Source organism: Alligator sinensis, unplaced genomic scaffold (genome assembly GCF_000455745.1).
Source record: "Alligator sinensis unplaced genomic scaffold, ASM45574v1 scaffold1509_1, whole genome shotgun sequence".
NCBI classification, from domain to species: domain Eukaryota; kingdom Metazoa; phylum Chordata; order Crocodylia; family Alligatoridae; genus Alligator; species Alligator sinensis.
This window is the reverse complement of record NW_005842711.1, coordinates 539,798-560,798: the sequence shown is the minus strand read 5'-3', so window position 1 is coordinate 560,798 and position 21,001 is coordinate 539,798. Positions and strand designations below refer to the sequence as shown.

At 53.4% G+C, this 21,001-nt stretch overlaps 1 protein-coding gene and 1 pseudogene across 1 annotated transcript; both read right to left on the bottom strand.

The window, feature by feature from the left end:
* Positions 1-2,040: 2,040 nt before the first annotated feature.
* Positions 2,041-15,757, bottom strand: LOC102379472 (epoxide hydrolase 3-like). The gene is made up of 8 exons (XM_025216159.1): positions 15,676-15,757; positions 11,159-11,405; positions 10,503-10,588; positions 9,468-9,643; positions 7,497-7,625; positions 4,598-4,701; positions 3,679-3,827; positions 2,041-2,714 (listed from the first exon to the last, which is right to left on the bottom strand). Exons 2-8 carry the CDS (start codon positions 11,348-11,350, stop codon positions 2,495-2,497), a joined length of 1,056 nt encoding a protein of 351 aa, XP_025071944.1. The 5' UTR covers positions 11,351-11,405; positions 15,676-15,757; the 3' UTR covers positions 2,041-2,494.
* Positions 15,758-18,784: 3,027 nt separating this feature from the next.
* Positions 18,785-21,001, bottom strand: part of LOC112551999 — a 10,167-nt pseudogene continuing 7,950 nt past the window's right edge.

Genomic DNA, 21,001 nt, shown 5'->3' with positions numbered 1-21,001 from the left:
GTGGGGGCTGGAAACTCTGCGAGCCCTGCCCGCTCCCCCAGACCCCCGGATCACTGCCCCACCTGCCCCCCGAGCTCCCCCATGGCTGCCCTGCCCGGCCCCACTGTCAGCAGATTTGCCCATTACTTTGGGGTGTGCTCATTTATTATGGATAGTTTCTAGGGTCTTGGTGATTCTATCAATGTGCTGCTTGTGTTACTATACGGAGCTGTATCTCTCCCTTCTGCAAGCCCTCACCCCCAATGATGCTATCTTGCACGACTCAGTCTCAATGGGACTGGGTTCCTCCAGTCACCAAATCAGTCATACACACAAACACACACAAATTAACGTGACACGCCTGACCTGGCCGGGCTGATCAGCATGGACAGGCTGACACCCTCATATGCCAAGAATCAGTTCATAAGAGCAACAATAAAATGCAGTCAGACACAAGCACACAGGTAAACAGAATCCCTCTGAATCCGGCTGGGTGTCCAGCTGACACCCTCATGGGCCAGCATTCAGTTCATAAGGGCACGTCTGAGTCAAACTGGGTCAATCAGCCTATACAAGCTGATCCCCTTATGTGTTTCAAACTCAGCACGTCCCAATCTTTGGCCTCTTGATGAGCAGACCCCACAATATTTGTGGGCTTCACCGGGATCTTTAGCTTAGGTAAAAGAAGTGTTGTTGCAGAGCACGGGAGGAAAGAGAAGCAGAGAAGGAAAAATATACCCAATTACTACCAGTTTGACTATAAAAGTTATTTATTGCTAAGCATATGAAATATATAATAGTACTAGTAGTAATAGACATGCAAAAGAAAAACAAACACCAACAATGACAATACTACCCTGGTTTCACTAAGTATTTGGGGAAACTTAGCTCAAGCTTAACTGATACAGTTCAGGTTCAGAAGTTTATGCCTAGAAAGAAGACAGAGAACGCTGGGATCTCACCTAGTCCACGGTACTCAGGCTGCAAAGCTGACAGGCACAGTCTGTAGCACAGTCCTTGAAGGGAGAGATGATCTGTTCTTCCAGCGTCCCAAGAACGACAGGGGATGGTGTCAGCACAGGGGTTTTCTTCTTCTCCTTCTTTCCTCCTGCTTCTACTTCTTTTCCTTCCTTTTCCTCTTCCTCTTCTCCCTCTAGCAGCACACACACTTACAGATTTTTATACCCTCAGTTTAGCTGCTTCGAAGCACCCTCAGTAGTGTAAATCATTGTCTTTTCTATTGACAAGGGGTTATCTGGTTTGGACCATCTCAGGAAACTGATTGATAATCAGGAAACACTTAAGATTAGGGAGTAACCCAAATACTTGGGAGCCAGCTTGAGATTCCTATGGGTGGCAGATATACTGATGGGATATCTCATGGTTTCTTCAGGAACAATAGATAGCTTGCAGCATCAGGATTTTGGATTTTTACTTGTTGTGCACAAGCCTCAGCTTAGCATGACTTTTCCAGATCTTACTATAGTCTTTTAACAGACTTAAAACAATTATTGGGGTGCTCATAACCTTTTGTGGAGAGGACTCCCACCAGTCGTCTCGGGAAAGATATGACAACACCTGGGATTAGGGCTCCAGCAGGCTGGATGCTGTGATGAACCCTTAACCATTGTTCAAATGTTGCCCATACCCCCTCTGACTCGGTCTCTTGCCTCAGCATTCCCTAACCCGGCAACCGAGTTTTAGTCAATCAAGTTTCAGCTGGAGTTGGCTGACCTCCTGGCCAAGTGGCAGGTGTGCAGCAGGTCACAGCCAAGCAGCAGCCCCCACTGCCAGACTGCTGCAATGGGTAAAAGGTACAGGGAACTCTCAGGGCTGCTTTAGCAGTCCAGCTGGCACAAGGGGCAGTGTCCCCAGGTACCAGTTGGCCGGGTCCCAGAATCTCCTGAGAGTGAGTAGTCCTGAGCTACTTGCCAGGGCGGCTTTTTGTACTGACAGGGATAGCACAGGTGCTGGCTCCAGGCTCTAGCTCCCCCTGGCTGCAGATCCAGGAGAAGGCAGGCAGGGTTATTTTGCTCCAAATGGCACAATTTGCCCCACACCAAAGTGCATGTCCGAGCATGTGCACCGAGGCAAAAAGCCCCGGCTCAAATTTGCACTTCTATTTGAGCTGCTGCAAGTGTACGTGCCTGCATGTATGGATGTGCCCAGGAGGGCCAAGCTTAGGGAACACAGGGAGCTATCCTGGTGGGTGAAGGGAAAGGGGGTGGTTACCCTGTGAATGGGGAGAATTCTGCTGCAGCCACTGCCCTGGGTCCTTGGCAAATGGGCCCAGGAGGGTGAGATGTGGGGAGAGGTCAGGTTCTCTCAAGCTGTCTGTCTGGGACTGAATTTCCAGGCACACAGGCAGACGGTCAGAAGGGAGAGGCACAGCTGGGCACAAACCACCCTGGGTGAATAGGTGAACACTGCCCTCCCCAAGGCCCAGGCCAGGCTCAGGCCTCTGCCATGGGGTCCTGGGCCCAGCCCCAGGCCCCATCCCTGCTGCAGCACTGCCTCATCTGTTCTCCTGCAGGAAGGTCCACATCAGCTGATTGACCTTCTCAGGCTGGTCCTCAGGCACCCAGTGGCTGCACTGGGGGAGGCACTCAATTTGGCACCCACGGTGGAAGTACCGCTGCATGACTGTGAGCAGCCCAACCTCCAGGAACACGTCCTTCTTCCCCCAGATCACCAGTGTGGGTGCCAGCACAGTCTTCTCCTTCACAAAGGGCCTCCTGTGTGGGAGAGAGATAGATGGAGGTGAGAGTTCCCTGGGACACTGGGTCATAAAGCAGCCCCCACCCTTCCCCAGGGATCTCTGGTGCAGCCCTGAGTCTCACAGAGCTGAAGGCTCTGTGCTGGAAGCTGCTTCTCTCGGGGGCACCTGTACCCCACAGCACACAGTGGGGAGAGTCCAGATGCGAGGGGGGACCCTGGAGGGTGATGCATCTGCTGGGCATAGCTCGGAAAGGACCACAGCCTCCTTTGCAGTACAGTAAGTTTAGATTGGATATCAGGAAAAACGTCTTCACTGTTATAGTAGTGAGGTGGTGGGAGAGTAGCCTAGGGAAGTTGTGGACTCTCCGTTACTGGAAGTGTTCAAAAGAAGTTAGACAACCACTAGTTGGGGATGATGTAGGTGTAGCAATGCCCATATTCTACTATGGGGTATTTCCAGGTTTCTGGGCATCACTGGTTGCTCCCGCCACACCTTTCTGCTATGTTTTGGGGGTATTTAAGCCTCCCTCAGAGGTACTGGGCATTGGCTACAGCCCCGGCTGGGGATGGTGACTGGGCTGTGCCAATGTTCCTACTGGGACTCAATTCCAGAGGTACCTGGCTAGTGGATTTTGCCTCTCTGCTCTTGGTCAGAGCAATCCTCATATTTGGGGTCAGGAAGGAATTTTCCCCCATGGGCAAATTGGTGTGAACTCTGGGGGGTTTTGCCTTCCTCTGTAACTGGGCTGGGCCAGGAAAGGGCTGTGACCAGACGAGCTCAGAAGCAGCATCATGCAGCCTTGACCAGGCCCCGCGTCCCTTGCTGCCCAGGTGCTGCTGCCCACTAGCCTCCTGCCTCCTGCCTGTTGCAAAGGCTGGTGAGAACATGGCAGCCCCCCTCTCTCTGAGTGCAGGGGACCCAGGGTGTCACCCCAGCCTGGTGTAGGGGCCAGATACCCCCAGGGAGGAGGCAGGTCCTACCTGAAGAGGCCCCTGTAGTAGTTAAGCGCTGCGGTCACCCTGCCTGGCTGGGAAAGGCCGCAGATGTAAGCCTCCAGCTCTTGCTCCGTGTGGCACTGCTGCAGGTTCTGGATTCCTGCAATCCTGCTGCTCATGAACCACTTCAGCAGCTGCAGCGGGACAGACACAACTGAGGTGATGGGGGCTGGGGCCAGCTACAGGTCCACACCCCAGTCCCTGCCAGCCACTGAGCTCCAGCTGGGGCAGGGAGCCCCAGACAGCACAGATACCCAGTGCCACAGCCTCTCCTCCCCCCCGCCCCAGGGCACCAACCACTCAACTGGCTACTGGTACCAGCCCAACTGGCTGGGCATCCCTTGCCTCACACCCTGTTCACCCTGACTTGGCCTCAGGAAGGCTTCTAGGGGTACATGGACTCAACGGCCCAGCTGAGCCACACTTGGGAGGGGAACAGTCCATTCAGCCCCATCAGCGACTCCCAGGCATTTGCTGGATCTCCCCAAGCAGGTCCTACCATGGGGCCATCTGGTCTGGGCCAGGACCCCACCAGGGAGGGCAGAGCCACCCCCTCCTCAGGGCACAGGGTGGCTCTGCTCGGCCAGTGTCAGATGGTGAGGGCATGTCAGATACCCTTCGGTGGGAGAGGGGGACACCAGGGGCAGGGCTCCCAGTAGGGCAGGGAGGGAACAGCCACCCTGTGGGCAGGGGAAACCTGCTAGTGATGGAGCTAGAGCGGCTTCTGCAGGAGAGGGTGACATGCAGCTGTGAGAGCAGGGGCTGGACTCTGATCCAGGGACAACTCCATTCAGTGGGATCCCAGGGCTCAGCCAGCACAGCACCCCACCCACTGCAGATCTCCTGGGGGCTTTCCAGTGGGGGGAAGGTCAGACTCTCTCTGAAACCCCTGCCCTGCTCTCACCGCAAAGTCACCCAGGGACAAGATGAGCTCAGCGTAGCCCTGCAGCTGGAACAGGAACATGTAGGAGGAGCGCAGCAGCTGCATGGGGTGGCAGATGGAGTACTCTGTTGGGGAGGGACAGATAGAGGCCGTGAGGCCACAGAGTCATAGGAGCAGAGAAAATTAGGGCTTGAAGGGAGCTCAGGAGGTCATTTAATCTAACCCCCTGATGAAAGCAGGATCATCCCCAAATATATCATCCCAGCCTAGGCTTTGTCTAGCTGGATCTTAAAAACCTCCAAGGATGGAGACTCCACAACCTCTGGGTAAGCTGTTCCAGTGCTTCATTACCCTCTTGGTAAGAAAGTTTTTCCTCATGTCTAACCTAAACTTCCATTGCTGCAACTGGAGACCATTGCGCTTTGTTTTATCTGCCACCACTGAGAACAGTTCAGCTCAGGGGGAGGCAATTATTTGGGCCCGAGGGCCACTTAGGGAGTTTGGGTGAGCTGTTATGGGACAGGTCAGCACCCCACCCCCTCCTCCCAGCTACAATTCACCTAAATTCCTTAAGTGGCCTTCCAGTCCAAATAATTGCCCACCCTGGGCAGAGAGAACAAAGGTTGGGGGAATCTAACCTTTGTTCCCCCTTCTCCCTGCATCCCCTTCTCCACCCTGGGTCCCCAGCACATTGCTGGGTCAGGCAGGAGCTGCGCCAGCTGCATCCACGTGGCCTGAGGCAGTGTGTGGGAATACAGTGCAGCACTGGCCTGGCCCAGCAGCATGTTGGGGACTTGGGGAAGGGGAAGGGGTGCAGGAAGAAGGAGACTTGGAGCTGTGGATTATCTGGACCTGGCCAGGGCCAGTGCTGCACTGTTTCCCCCTTCTCCGTGCATCCCCTCCCTCGCCCTGAATTCTCAGCACACAGCTGGGCCAGGCTGGTGCCGTGCTGTGTTCCCACGCGCCACTTCAGGCCACATGGGTGCACCTGGTGCAGTTCCTGCCTGACCTGGGCACACGCCGGGGACTCAGGGTTGGGTAGGAGCTGTGCCATTCGCTCCAGCTGCTCCTACATGGTGCAACCCAAAGTGGCACATGGGAACACAGCAGAGCACTGGTGCCCACACCCCTACCAGGCCCCAGCCCAGCAGAGCCCAGATAACCCACAGCTCCTGGTCTTCTTCCTCCTGCACCATCTCTTCCACCTGTGAGGAGGACCTTACTTGAGTTTCAAATCTCTGGATGCAGGGTGGGAGGGAGGCGCAAACAGCCTCACCAGACTGAAGTCTGGCCAGGAGCTCAGCACCCCCTGCCCTGGAGCTTACATTGTAGCTGGGGGTCGGGACAGGGCGAGCCAGCTGGGCAGGGGAGGTTTGGGGAGGGAAGTGGCTGCTGTAGCCAGCTGGCATGGGGAAGGGAGAAGGGTGAGAGGCACCGAAGGCCAGGGCAGCTGCAGGCCAGATACAATTCTCTTTCAGAGGAGCAGCCGCAGGCCGGGTAAAATCATTTAGCAGGCTAGATCCGGCTCACAGGCCGTATTTTGCCCAGCCCTGGTCTAGTTTCAACCTCTTTGGAACCACTCATCAGGTAGTTGAAGGTTGCTATTAAATCCCCTCTAGTTTTCTCTTCTCCAGACTAAATAAACCCAGTTTCCTCAGCCTCTCCCCAGATGTCATATGCCTCAACTCTCACACCATCTTCATTGCTCTCCACTGGACTCTCTCCAATTTGCCGACAGCCTTTCTGTACTGGACATAGTACTCCAGATGTGGCCTCATCTGTGCTGAATAGAGGGGAAAAATCACTTCCCTTGATCTTCTGGCAATGGTCCTACTATTGCCATTAGACTTCTTGACAACAAGGGCACACAGGTGGCTCACATCCAGCTTATTGTCCACTGTAACCCCCAGGTCCTTTTCTGCAGAGCTGCTGCTTAGCCAGTCAGTCTCCAGCCTGTACCAGTGCATGGGATTGTTCTGTCCTAAGTGCAGAACAATCGTTCACACAAGGACTTCACACCTGTTCTTGTTGAACCTCATGAGATTTCTTTTGGTCCAATCCTCCAATTTGTCAAGGTCGCTCTGAATCCTAGCTCTACCCTCCAATTCATCTACCACTCCCCCCAGCTTGTTATCACCCAAAAACATGCTGAGGTTGTACTCAATCCCATCTTCCAGATTGTTGATGAAGATATTGAACAAACCTGGCCCCAGGACCAACCCCTGGGGCACTCCACTTTCTGGGAAGACCCAGAGCCGTGCAAGCTGGGCATGGCCTCACAAAGGGCTAGGTCAATCTGGGCCAGGCAAGGTTCTCTGTGCCTAGCAACTGGGCAGCCAAGCCAAAGCTAGGGTCAGCCCCAGGTACTGTGCCTGGTACAGGTGGGGGTCCCCCTTGTCCTGGAACCACCCTGCCCATCACTGCCCCCCTTCCTGCTCTGCTTGACAGCCTGCATGCCTGGAATGGCCCATGACACAAGACTTGTCCCCTCTCCCACTCCCCTACACTCATTGGGTTCCCAACAGCCCCAGTCTCTTCAGTGGGTGCAGTGGGGCCAAGTCCCTGCTACACCCATTGCCCTGGAGTTGCCTTCTTCACTGACCAGAGTGGTTCCTTCCTCCCCCACACACCAATACCACCCACGACTCCCAGCAAAGGGAGGATCCTCTGAATTCATACCCAGGTTCCCCTGCTTCAAAGGCTGTGGCCCAGAAGTTGGGACAGAAAAATGGGGATCAAGCTCCAGCCCTTGGGGACTGTTTGTCAAGGGTAGGGGGAGCCCTTGTGCTGATAGGCCACCAGGGCCCATCAGCCACCAGGGCTCCTGCTGCTTGGAAAGGCTGGTTTTGCCTCTGCCCTGGTTCTCCTGAGCCTGGGAACATGGGGCAGAGTGGAGAAGAGATGGGGCTCAGGGCATCACCGATCAGTGCAGAGCAGCATGTGGTGTTCATGAGGATCAGCTTCTCCACCAGGTCAGGGTGTTGGGCAGCAAACACCCAAGCGAGGACGCCGCCCCAGTCGTGTCCCACCACAATGGCTTTGGAGGAGCCTGCAGAGATGGATGGAGAGACAGGCTACCAGGGCAGAGTGGGGATAGCAACACAGAGAGGCTGGACTGACCACACACCAAAACCAGGCCAACACCCATTGCTATCAGTGTAAGCCACCTGGGCCTTTTCCCACCTACCCTGGACCTCCCCTCCACAACTGTCTCCCCCTGCCCTGGGGGTGCTACACAGGGAACATGCTCTGCCCTCTCATTAGCCAACCAAGAGACTTCTCCTCCACTACTCCCATTATCCACCTTCCCCTCAGTTCCCAGTGAAGTGGGCCCCTCTTCCCCTCACCTGCCCACAGCCCCAGCCTCAGGACACCTGCTCTAGTCAGCATCAAAGTAGCAAAGCCCGTGCTCTGTTATGGGTATTCCCCAGCCTTCTGGAGTTTGCTGCTCAGCAGGTGGGGCTAGGAGAAATGTTTTCCTCTCTTGTGGCTACACATTAGGGGTGCTTTTATTCCTCCCTCAGAGGCATTGGGTGTTGGCTGCAGCCCGGGCCAGGGATTATGACTGAGGTGCTTCAATGCTCCTGACAGGTCTTAAACCCTGATATTCCTGACTCTTCCATTCAGGGTCAGACTGAACACCATATTTGCGGTCAGGAAGGAATTCTACCCCATGGTCAGATCAGGTTGGACTGAGTGGGTTTTGCCTTTCTCTGTAGTGGGGGCATGGCCCTCTTCCTTGGGTCTCTCAAGCATATCTTAACAACACTTGAAGCCATAGGATATTGGCTGATCTGGTCTTGCTGCTTTATGTGTGGCAGGGGGATACAAGAGGCTGAGCCCCAAGAGCTTAAATCTTAAGTGTAGCATTAAACCCAAATGGCCCCTGGTGGGTGGGGGGACACAGGGCCCACACCACAAGATACCCCCATCGTCAGGTCTTGACACATGGGTTACAAAAGACTAGATGGGTGACAGAGTGGGTGTCATGCCCTAAACCACCAGGAGCCACTCAGCAGAGCCCAAGCCTTGGCTTTGTCCTTCTATGTGCTCAGGAGAACTTAACCCAGGATGGAGCCCTCCAGTTACAATCCCACAATGCACAGCTACAATCTTACAAGGCTTTTTCAGTTTAGAAAAGGGATGCTGAAGGGGGGGACATGAATAGGGTTTACAAAATATTAAATGGTGAAGAGAAAGTCACTATGGATTTATTACTGACTGTCTCACCAGACAAGAACCAGACATCACAGCATGAATCTAGTGGCTAGGAAGCTTAATACTAACACAGGGAAGTTCATTTCCCCCAGGGTGTCAGTAAAGGGTGGAACTTGTTGCCACCAGATATGGCAGAAGCTGAGAGTTTACCCAAATTCACAAAGGGATTGGACGCATGCTTGGAGAAAAGGGGCATCAGGAGCTGTGGAGCATGGGAATGAGGGCTATGACCTCAGAATCAGAATTTCTCAACCTTAAATGCTGGAGGCTGCAAATAAAAGAGAAACAGTAGAAAAAAATCTATGGTCAGACCCAGTTCACTCTCCCTTTCAGCATCCATTCTCTGCCGCTTTGTGACACAGAACATGGCCCAGACAGACCTAGGGTTTGACCCTGAAATGGCAGCTCTTATGTTCTCGCCACAATCCCTCAATGTATTGCTCCTCTGACTAGTGCAACCATGGGTAGGAAGTCATGGTAGCCAGGGCCTAGCTCCACCCCAGCCCCGTCAGTCACCAGTTACACATCCTGCCTGGCCCAGTCGCTAGCTTCTTCCAACGTCCACCATTTTGCTGGAGGAGAGGCATCAGTGTCAGGGGCAAGGCATGTATCCCATGTTTCATAGTGCCAGGTCTGCTCTAGGACTTGTGCCACTCCTGCAGCATGTTCTCACCCTGCTTGTCCTTGGTACCCAGTATCTCGATGACCTCCCGCACATCCTCCACCAAGAGCGGGATCTCGTAGCTCTCCTCCCCGCTGGGGGCGTCCGAGGCGTTGTATCCCCGCATGTCCAGCGCCACCACCCGGAACCGCTTCCGAAACTCCTGCAGCTGGTGCCGCCAGCAGTACCTGCCACATGCCAGCACACACATATGTGAGTCAGAGCGTGGAGAGGGAGGAGGGGTTGGGCACAAGGGATGTCCTGGTGTGGTCAATGCCACCCATGGGCCATGTTTTAAGTCCCTACAGGAGCCCCTGGACCTGGCCTCTGTGAAGATACTCAAAAAGCCCCTTCAGCTTCCGATCCCCTCACCCAGCAGGAGCCTCTGCCTCCATGGGATCTCTGTCTGGGCATGTTCTACAGCCCAGCCTGGAGCATGTATTGAGGTCCCAGATCATTGTGACCTGGGCCAGGCCTTGCATAAAGCTGAGCTGGACTGGGCTGGACTGCTATTTCCAGACAAGAGTCTCTGTGCTCAACTCCCAGGCAGCCAGACCTAGAGCCAGGGTCAGCCCCAGATACTCTGCCCAGTACAGGTGGGGTCTCCCCCTTGTTCAAGAACCTCCCTGCCCATCACTGACCCCCTTCCCTTCTCTGCGTGGCTGTCTGTGTGCCCATGACACGAGACTTACCCCCTCTCTCGCTCCCTCACATTCACTGGGTTCCCCAGGCTCTTCAGACTGTACATAGGCTAAGTCTCCATTGCACCCATTGCCCTGGGGCTGCCATTCTCCACCCTCCAGAGCACTTGCACCTGCCTCACATGAGCCCTACTGGGCCCCTCCAGCCCCCACCACTCGCTTCCATTGTGAGGCAGGTGCTGCCTTTCTGTTCCAAGCACCTGCAGTGCCTGGCATGTAAGGAGCATCGTTCTGTGGGTCCCTGGAAGGAAAGGGTGTTCACAGAGAAGAGGAAAGCCTCGTGCCCTACCACATCCCAATGTCCCTCTCCTGTCCACCCCAGCCTGGAGCAGCCAGCCAGACCTACCAGTTTTGCGGGAACCCATGCAGTAACAGCATGAGTGGGGCCTCCTCTGGACCAGCTGTGACATAATGCAAGCGCAGCCTTGAGCTCTGCAAGGCAGGGAGGATAGAGAGAGGAGTAGTCATGCCATGCACCTTGTGCCCACCCCACCTGGCCCTGGTGCCCTCCCGTGAGCCACACTGTCTTTGCTGGGAGAGGCAGCAATGCCCATGGCTGGCTTCACCCCAGGGAAGGAACTGTGGCCAAACTGAGCCCCTCCCTCCAGTCCAGACTGTGCAGCAAGGGTCTCAAGCTGGAGGCTTCTGCCTTGGGGCCCCTACCCCAGTCTGGCTCACAAGACCCAGCCACAGCATGAGTGCCGAAACACCGAAGTGTGGCTCCCGGGGCAAAGTCTGCAGTGGCACGCCCCCTTTCTGAGAATGCACGCAGTGGCAGGAGCCACCTTTCCCCCTGCCCGCACCCGCCAAATGAGCCACTCGTGGCTCTGTCCCATGTCCTGACCTGGCTGGGCCGTGCCTTCGCTTCAGTGCGCAGGACAGTCACCTTCCTTGCCTACCCCATAGCTACAGCACTGCACAACACCATAGTGGCCTGCAGAGCCAGGGAACACAGAGGCCTCAGCTGCACTCCCAATTCATCACCATGCTCTCCACATGCACCTCAAGCCGCAGGTAGCAGTGCTTCCCATAGGCAGTGCCCATGAGGCATGATGGGAGGGTCTTCCGCACCCTCCAGTGGAAGGTCTTCAATGGTCCCTTGGTCACCAGCAGCCACAGCACCCACAGCAGGTAGATGGCCCCCACTGGGAGGCAGACGAGGAAAATGCCCACGTGGTACAGGAGGTGGCACATCTGCACCAGTTGTCAGGAGCCAGCAGGAACTGGGAGAGGGACAGCACAGCCCAGGCTGTGGATAAAGAATAGGCATTACTGGGCATCCCCTACATCCTAGATGGATGCTAGAACAGGTCTACATTGCCCCAGACTGCGCTCAGCTCCCTCCCCGGGTCCCCTAGAGCCCAGCACCATACCACACAGAAAGCTATTAAGGGCATCAGTAAGAAAGGGACTAAAAACAAAATAGAGAACAGCATCATACTACGATACAAATCCATTGTGCACCCACCTTTGAATACCATGTGCTGTTTTGGCCTGTGCATCCCAAAAAGGATGTAGTGGAATTAGAAAAGGTTCAGAGAAGGGCAAGTAAAATGATCAGAGGCCTGGAGCAGTTGCCAGATCAAGAGAGACTAGAAAGGCTTGGACTCTTCAGTTTAGAAAGGAGAAGGCTGAGGAGGGATATGATAAAGGCCTATCAAATCATGAAGTCACGCCCAGCAGCCCCTGCTTACATGGCTGGGGCCGGTTTCCATGGAGACCCCAGCAGCCATGCTGTGATAATACAGGGCAGGGTTTCCATGGAAACTGGCCACAGCTGTGATGGCAGGTTGCGTGGAAAGGCAGGGAGCTGCTTTGGGGCTGGGCTGGGATCTTGCAGCAGTGACAGCGTGGTCTGGAACCAGGGCAGAGCTGCCCGCCAGAGCTGCCATTTTGCCCATCCCTGCTCTATTCCAAGGTTGCCCCACACCTTTCCCAGCCCTTCCTCATGCACACCTCTCCTGAACCCACTCCAAAATGTATGCAGCCTACATGCAACAAACAACTGAATCTCAACAACACAGCTGCTCACGGCTTTGATAGCCTCCTCCTACCAGGAAGGGCTGATTCAGCTCCTTCCTGTGTAGAACTGGGTGTGCCCAGTTTGCAGCCCACGGGTGTGGGAGATGTCCACTTTCCACAGCCCGGGTGTAGGCAGAGGTGTGTGGGTGCCCCCCCTCCCGACAGGCCAGTTGGGAGTCCAGGCCAATATGAAGGGGAGTGTGGATGACTGAGGGTCACTGCAGAGGCTCTGACCTGCCCCCTTTCTTCTGCAGGTAAAGCAGGAGGAAAAGGACTGGCTGCAAGAGTTGTTAAAATGCACTCAAGAGATCTAAGGAAGAGCTTCAGTGAGGGCAGGGAGCAGGAGGGAACGGGGTGGGAAGGTGCTGGGGCCTTCAAGGCTTCGGCCTTCTCAGCTGGCCCCGCCAGCCATTGGCTCCTAAGGATCTTTTCACAATAAGCACCCTGGGCACATTTCACCTGCTGCCTGGGCACAATGCCAGGGGGTTCCTCCCCTGCTCCCCCACTTCTTTTGCTGCTGCCAGCCTGGGGATCACAGAAGCATATCAGCATGGATTCACCAAAGACAAGCCATGCCTGACCAACCTGACTGCCTTCTATGATGTGACGACTGGCTCTGTGAATGCGGGGAAAGCAGTGGATGTGATATGCCTTGACTTTGATATGGTCTCACACAACATTCTTGCAAGCAAGCTAAGGAAGTCTGGGTTGGATGAACAGGTGAAGAGAAAACTGACTAGATCATCAGGCTTAAAGGGTAGCAATCAATGGCTCACTGTCTAGTTGGCAGCTGTAATCAAGTGGAGTACCCCAGACGTTGGTCCTGAGGCTGGTTTTGTTCAATATCTTCATCAACAACCTTGGTGGGATGGAGTGCACCCTCAGCAAATTTGCAGATGACACTAAGCTGGGGGGAGCAGTAGATACACTGGAGGGTAGGGTTAGGATTCAGAGTGACATAGACAGATTGGAGGATTGGACTAAAAGAAATATCCTGAGATTCAATAAAGACAAGTGCAAAGTCCCTCACTTAGGACGGAACAATCCCATGCACCAGTACAGGCTGCGAAGCGGCTGCCTAAAGAGCTGCTCTGCAGAAGTGGACCTGCAGGTTACAGTGGACAATGTGCTGCATGTGAGCCAATAGTGTGCCCATGTTGCCAAGATGACTAACAGCATACATGTCTGCATTAGTAGGACCTTTGCAAAAGATCGAGGGAAGTGATTCTTCCCCTCCATTTGGCATTAGTGAGGTCACATCTGGAGTCCTGTGTCCAATTTTAGGCTCCCCCACTACAGAAAGGATGTGGACAAATTGGAGAGAGTCCAGTGGAGGGCAACAAAAATGGTTCAGGGGCTGGGGCACATGACTTCTGAGGAGAGGCTGAGGGACCTGGGTTTATTTAGTCTGAAGAAGAGAAAGCCGAGAGGGGATTTAAGCAGCCTTCTACTACCTGAAGGGAGGTTCAAAAGAGGATGGAGCTAGACTGCTTTTAGCGGTGGAAGATGACAGAACAAGGAGCAATGGACTCAAGTTACGGTAAGGGAAGTTTAGGTTAGATATTAGGAAAGACTCTCTCACTAGGAGTGTAGTAAAGCACTGGAATAGATTACCCAGAGCGGTTGTGAAATCTCCATTCTTGGAGGTTTTTAAGACCTGAGTAGACAAAGCCTTGGCTGGGATGATCTAGTTGGGGATGGTCCTACTTTGAGCAGGGGGTTGGGACTGGATGACCTCCTGAGGCCCCTTCTAAATCTAATTTTCTATGATTTTAAAAACAAGCAAGAGAACACCACTGGTGGGAGGCACTGTTGTACTGGTGTCCATCCACTATGGGGATACTTAATGTTGCACCCTATTGTTTTCATTTTGATAGTTTAAGTTGTTAGTATTATTAGTATGATAGTAATGTTAGTGACTATAAAGTTCATGTACACTAAGCTAATGGTGTTGGCCCAGCATTACACAATAACAGACATGGTTAAAAGAGGATGTGGTTTAACTGTCCAAGACCACAGGATGTAGCCAGCAGCCTGACAGGAAGACAACTGCTGTAAAATTGACTGGTAAATATTTATGACATAACAGTATATGTGACATACAGAAGAGAGTTGTAAAAAAACTATATAAAAACTTAGAAACAACAACTATTTGAACCAGTGTGCTATGATGGATGTCTGGCCAGCTGAAATCATTGCATCCATCGGAAAGCTTGCGTAAGAATATCTATAATAACTGTTAGGGCTTTCTTAGAAGTTGGATGTTGTATTTAAAGCCTTGCCTAAATATTGGTATTGCTTATATGTTTAATAAATTAGGATTTGAGACTGGAATAGTTTCACTGATCATTTCCTTTACATTCTTCCACCCCTTAACTAAATTTACTACAACGGTCGGCACTTGCTGCACCAGGAACACTGAGAGACCCCGGGGACAGTGACATCCAAGCTCTGCTGCCACGTGGGATAGAGGCGGCTGCAGCTGGCGCTCTCAGTGCCCATGGACACTGCAGCAGGGTGTGGATGGGCAGATGCCAGACCTGAATCAGCTCCAGCCAGGAGCGAAGGGAAGATGGCACTGACTGACATGGGAAGGGCACACACTTTGGCCCAAAGCCAATCTCAGCTGGAAGGTGGTAACCAGGGACTCATCGCTGTGGCCTGCTCCGTCTCCAACCCAGTGTGTCCCAGGGTGCATCACCCAGGAGCTCCCCACAGAGACTGTGCAAGGGAGCATCAGCTCCGAGGGGATACATCCCAAGGCCTCACCCCATCTCTGTGATTCTGCCACCAGCCTGGGCATGCTTCACCTGCCTCTGCCAGGGGGTACACCCTGGGGCCTCACTCACAGGCCAACGGTGCGGTCACATCAGTCCAATGGCAGGATCTTCCCTGTCTGCCCCAACCCGCACAAGCAGGGGTCTGACCTGCTCTTATACATTCTAGGAACAGTCCTCACCTATGGCACGGAGCATGCAGCCAGGGTATGAGCACAAAAGAAGAAATACTTCCCGCCGCTCCTACACCCTTCCCCCCGGCTTCCACATATGCCTTTAAGTAGCTGCAAGACTGGGACCTGCCCCATGGTGCCACAGCCAGATTTCTCATGGCCACAGCTGGCAACATGTAAGAAAGGGGTTTGCACATGTGTCAAACATCCCCTGCAGTCACTGCTCAGCTTTGTGGCTCTCCTCAGACTCAGCCCAGCCTTGAAGCGCCAGGCAATACAACCAGACCACAGTCCCCAGCCCCACTCCTCAAGCCCAGGACACGGATGAGACAGGCAGGCGCTGCCAGGGGAGGTGCGGGGTGGAAAGAGCCAGCAACTGAGGCCTGTGTCACAAGAGCTGAATGGCAGGCACCATGGGCACCCCGTAGCCCTGGGACTCCCTGTTACACATCCTTCCCCACCTTCAAGCCTTAGCCACCTTCAACTGACTGCCATGGCCCCCACCCTGTTCCCCCATCACAAAGCAGCCCCCTCCAGCCCAGCTTACCTGTCGTTCCAGCCTGGTATCTTCTGCACCCAAGCCAGAGATGGAAACAGCTTTTACTCTGCTTGGTGACTTCCCATATCCCTTCCCAGCCCTGCCTGGCTCCACCTCTTCTTCAGCTACAACCGGCTTGAGGAGGCCCCAAGGTCACACCCACGGCACTGTTTTCACACCCTGCGGTGGCGGTTTTGCTGCTCCTGTGGCAGGGCACTTGATGTGCCTGCCCCTGGCAGGTGAGGGTCAGGGCTGATTGCATTCACCTGACCCAGGGGCCGGTAGGTGAGGCTAGGCCTGGGCAAGGAAGTCACTGCCTTGTGGGTTACCCCATGGAGGAGAAGGCTAGGGGAGCACACCCCAACAGAAAGCGCTTGCCAGGCAGACCAGATCAGTGGTACATGGAATGTACCTCTAAGAGGCCTGCGGTGGAACGCTCCCATTTTCCCCTGGACGTCCCATGGGTGCAGTTTGTCGGCGTGTGGTTCCCCCTGCAAGCTGTGAGTGTGTGTGATGCTGAGTAAAGATAAAGCTGTTTATCATCCCACCTCTTGCTGCTGGATGCTGACTCGAGGACAGACCACCAGGGGCATGGAGGTCTAAGCAAGTACCCCATCCCTGCAACCCAATGGCCTAGAGTAAACATTATAGGGCCCATGTGGGTCCAGTGGCCCAGTGGGGCCTGAGGATTATAGTGGGGTCCAGCAAGCATACTGGGACCAGAAGGGTCCAACGGCCCAGAGAGAGGCCAAAGATAAGAGCGCAGGGCCGGTTGGGTCTGAGGGCATGGAGAGCAGCTGAGAAAGTGAAGAACAAAAACGGTCTAAGACAAGGTACCAAGACAGGAGCTGACAGCTCGGAGAGGGACCAGCAGAGAGACTGAGGGGCCCAGTAGTCCAGGGAGTGGTTGGGTGAGACCAAGGAGTCTGAGGGCCCAGAGAGGGGCTGGAGGAGAGACCAAGGGGTCTGGCAACCGGAGTGGGGCTGAGAGGCTGAGGGGTCGGAAGGCCCAGTAAGGGGCTGTATCAGCAATTGGTTGCACACCTGTGAGGCTGCATCTGTGAGGCATGATGCATGGAATAGGGAAAGTATGGAGCCATGCAATTGGCCCACAGGTCCATGACCACAATCTGAGTGGTCATTATTAGGGATTCAGGGTTTCTGTTTCCCATGGGAAAATGGAGAAAAACACAGATTTCCCCCAAAACACAGATTTCTCATTTTAGCAGAGCGAATTTTTTGCACTTTTGCAAGAATCTGTGATTTTTTTATTAGGGAAAATGAGGATCCCTGGTAATAAGCAAACAGGAAGGAAAAGACAATAAAATCAAAACAGACTGATCCCTTAAGAGCAGAATTGTGGCATAGACTTCTTCTGTATGAGAAAAAAGAAGGTATAGACCGGTTACTGACTACTGAGCTGCTCCAGAGATTGGCGAACCATGAAGAAAAGGTGAATGACGGGAAGCAAGAAAAAAAGAGGAAGAGTAGTGCACCTCCTGAAAGTCACTATTAGTGCAGCCTGGTGTCTCCAGTGCACTCCATTTTAGCATTGGCACCTATCACAGTATAATTGGGGATGCCTGACAAGAAGAGTGAAATTTAATCTGTGGGAAAAGGAGACACGGAGGCAGGAAATGTTAATTGATACAGGTGCCTCATTTTTCATTGTAAGTAATGAAAAGGAGCCTTTTTAAATTTTGGAGCAGGCAGAAGAAAAAACTTTGAAGGGTTTGATGGTAAAGAAAGTCTAACTGTTTTCAGTGGAAAAGCAGTTCATAGTGTAGGGATCAGAATCAGGGGATGATTGTACACATGACAGCTCAGTAAACTAAATGGGTTTATTTTATGCCTCCAAAACTGACACGGTGTGTTTTAAATCATTCCATCACTGTGTACAAGTGACAGCTCTGAAATCAAGTAAATCTCAGTGCACTATTTACAGTAAATTACAGCAGGGGGCATCACATAACAATCCGCCCAGCTGATCTCTTTGGTACTCAATTACAGCAGGGGGCACTGCCAAACCACTGATCCCTGCTACAGACAGGTCACTGATGTGCAGCTTACAGGTCTCTGACATATACAGTTCACCAAAACTGTTGTGATTTCATTCATTTAAGAAATTTAATTAAGTGTTGTTTCCCTAATTTCATTACTTTTTTAACATGTATTTTTAAACTGCTGCTGCATGGGGTGAGGATGTGGCTCCCCTGCCCTACAGTTCGGGGGCTGCCCAGCCCCCTGGCAGTTTGCCCCCTGGCTATTGGGGTGGTGTTCAGGCTCTGTTGAAAGAAGGATTGGGTCCGTTGCCCAGAGGTGGATTAAGATTTATTGGTGCCCTGGGCAAACAGAAAGTTGGGGGCCCCTCACACCCCATTTTAAAAATGAATGTATCAAAAAGCATTAATAAATAGACCAGTTAAATGTTTACATGCTGCATTAATAAATAAAGCACAACATGCAATGTCAAGATTAACTACTCATTTTGCCATAGATCAGTGTCCTGGTGCTTCAAAATGGTGGTGGGGGCGCTTGAACTAAAGTTAATTGAACAAGCTTTAGTTCAAGCACTGCCACCACCATTTTTTAAGCGTGGGCACACTGACACGTGAGAGACTGTGGCACTTTAATTAGAGCGCCACTCCCCTGACCCTCGGAGCACATGTAAAAGTGTGAAGGGGCAGCTGCCTGAGCTTGCCCAGCAGGGCTGAGGCCAAGGGGAAAGGTGTGAGCCTTCCTGGCTGCCCAGGGCCAGGGGATCTCTGGGCCAGGCTCCCCACTCTCCTCCCTGGGCAGGGTTTGTTAAAGACTATATATGGCTACAGTGTTTTAGGCACCTTGAGACAAGAGAGGCAACAAATGTTGGGTGTTACTATTTGAAGCCCCCTGTAGTCTCATCAGTGGGAATTTCTTCTTTGCTTTGAACACAATAAGGACATCAGTTATCTGCCAATTGGTTAAGTACACAGACTACTTAAATGTTTTAATTTCTTTGAGCCCCGCTGCCTATCTTTTGTATCCAGTAGGTTGATGAAGTGAAGTTCATAGGCTACTCTGTGAAAGATGTCTTGTAAATTCCCTTTGAGGATTGGATTTATGGCACATTATAACCTGCCTAACATCTGATACCCCAGCCAAGACACAGGCACAAGACACAGGCACAGAAGCCGCCCAACTCATGTCCCACCACAATGGCCTTGGCATAGCCTGCAGACAGCCAGATGGACAGATGGAGAAACAGCCCATCAGAGAAGAACAGCACTAGTAGCACACAGGGGCTAGACTGGCCACACACCCTGAACCAGGGCAGGATCCACTGTCATAGGGGAACCCCTCTTCCCCTCCACCCCATTTACCCACCCCTTCCCCACTATCTGGCAAACCCCTGGCACTCAGATCCTTCCCTGTGCTCTGATGGAAACCTGCTCTGAGTCTGAGGGGCTCTAGCACCTGGTACTTGCCGAAGAAGCCTGAGATGCAGGAGGTGACGTTTGACCTGAGATGTCCTAGTAGGCAATGGGGCATAAGGCCTGCTCCACAGGATCTGCTCCAGGGTCACACCCCACATCACCAGAGAATAAGGGGCACCTACCTGGGCTACAAAGGATCAGCCACTAATGGTTGTCAGCCCTTGGACAACCGAATCTCCCCCCCAGCTCCCCCTCAGAACCTGCCTCCATGGGCACTGGCCAGCACAAAGACCTGCTCCACTTGGGGCTCTGTGAACTGAACCCCCTTCCCTCACCTCACCTCACCCTACCCTGGAAGCACAACCCCTGATAACATCCCTCTCTGTACCCAGGAGGACCTGAACCCAGTGCAAGGACCACTAACTACAATCCACAATGCACCATTCCTCCTGGTGCTCCAAAGACAAGCTTCTACCCCTGCAATGTATCCTCACCATCCTCTTCCTTGGTTCCCAGTGTCCCAATGACCTCTCGCACATCCTCTGCTACAATCTTCAAGTCATAGTACTTCTTCTCACAGGAGGCATCTGAGGCACCGCAGCCCCGCAGGTCCAACGCCACCACCTGGAACTGCTTCTGGAACTCCTGCAGCTGGTGGCACCAGCAAAACCTGCCATACACCAGCACATGTGTGCTCAGGTCAGCTGCTTGGGTCAGCTCCTGGCCTCCTTTGCCAAAGCCACTCCCTGATCCAGCTGATTCCAGAGGGTCTGGCTGCCCCTTGCCATGGGTCAGTCCAAGGAACTGGGAGCCTTGGAGTCACTGCCTCTAATCCAACCAGCCCACTCCACACCCCACCTCCCCTCTCCTTTGCAGTCACCAAGGGCCCCTGACTGGCCACAATGCTATCTACCCCCTTGCTACAAGGCCTCTGCCTGGCAAAGGGACTCCCACAGCTGGCAGGGCACAAGGGGCATCAGTGGCTGGTCAGCCCTATCCATGGGCATTTCCCAGGCTTTTGGACTCTGCTGGTTGCTGCATAGGGCTGGAAACAACCCCCACTTCATGAGCCAGGGTGTTTTTAAGCCTCTCTCAGAGGCATTGGGTGTTGGCTGCAGCCAAGGCTGGGGATTGTGACCAGATTGTGCCAATGCACCTGCTGGGACTTGCACTCAGAGGTTCCTGTGCTCAGACTCAGACCAATTGCCAGATTTGGAGTCAGGAAGGAATGTTACTCCATAGTCAGATTGGTATGGACTGGAGTGGGGATTGCCCTCCTCTGTAGCTGGGGGCATGGCCCTCTACCTGGGATCTCTTGATCATATTTTGACAACCTTTGCAGAAGCAAGACATTGGCCACCATCAGACGGTCACCCCCTTTTCAGTTCTTTCTCCACTCCTACCATCTGTGAGAGCCAAGGTCCTGATCTATGGAGCCCCACTTTATTCACAGTGACAATAAAACTCCTGTGCTTCTTCCACCACCCCAGTCCCTATGTCCCTTCCCTGCCTACCCCAACTTCAGAGTGGCCAAACAGACTTACCAGTTCTGGGGGGACCCATGCAGGAACAGCAAGAGGGGCGCCTTCTCCGGGCCAGCCGTGACATAGTACAAGCATAGCCCTGAGCTCTGCAGGGGAGGTAGGACAAAGAGAAGGAACAGTCAAACCATACATCCTGTGCTCATCTGCCACATCTCTGGTGCTCCTCCATGAGCTGAGGTATCTCTGCTGAAAGTGGGGGTGGCTTCATCCTGATTCCCACACCTCAGAAGAAACCCACCACTACCCACACCCCTCCCCCAACTCAGATCTTGCAACAGGGCTCTGCCAGGCTTCAGCTTTCATAGATTCATAGATTCATAGATGCTAGGGTCGGAAGAGACCTCAATAGATCATCGAGTCCGACCCCCTGCATAGGCA

Coding starts and splice junctions, on each gene's coding strand:
- LOC102379472 (XM_025216159.1), bottom strand. CDS start 11,350: ATGTGCCACCTCCTGTACCACGTGGGCATTTTCCTCGTCTGCCTCCCA. Junction 9,644..10,502: donor CATGGGTTCCCGCAAAACTG/GTAGGTCTGGCT, acceptor GGCATGTGGCAG/GTACTGCTGGCGGCACCAGC. Junction 3,828..4,597: donor TGTCCCTGGGTGACTTTGCG/GTGAGAGCAGGG, acceptor GTCCCGCTGCAG/CTGCTGAAGTGGTTCATGAG.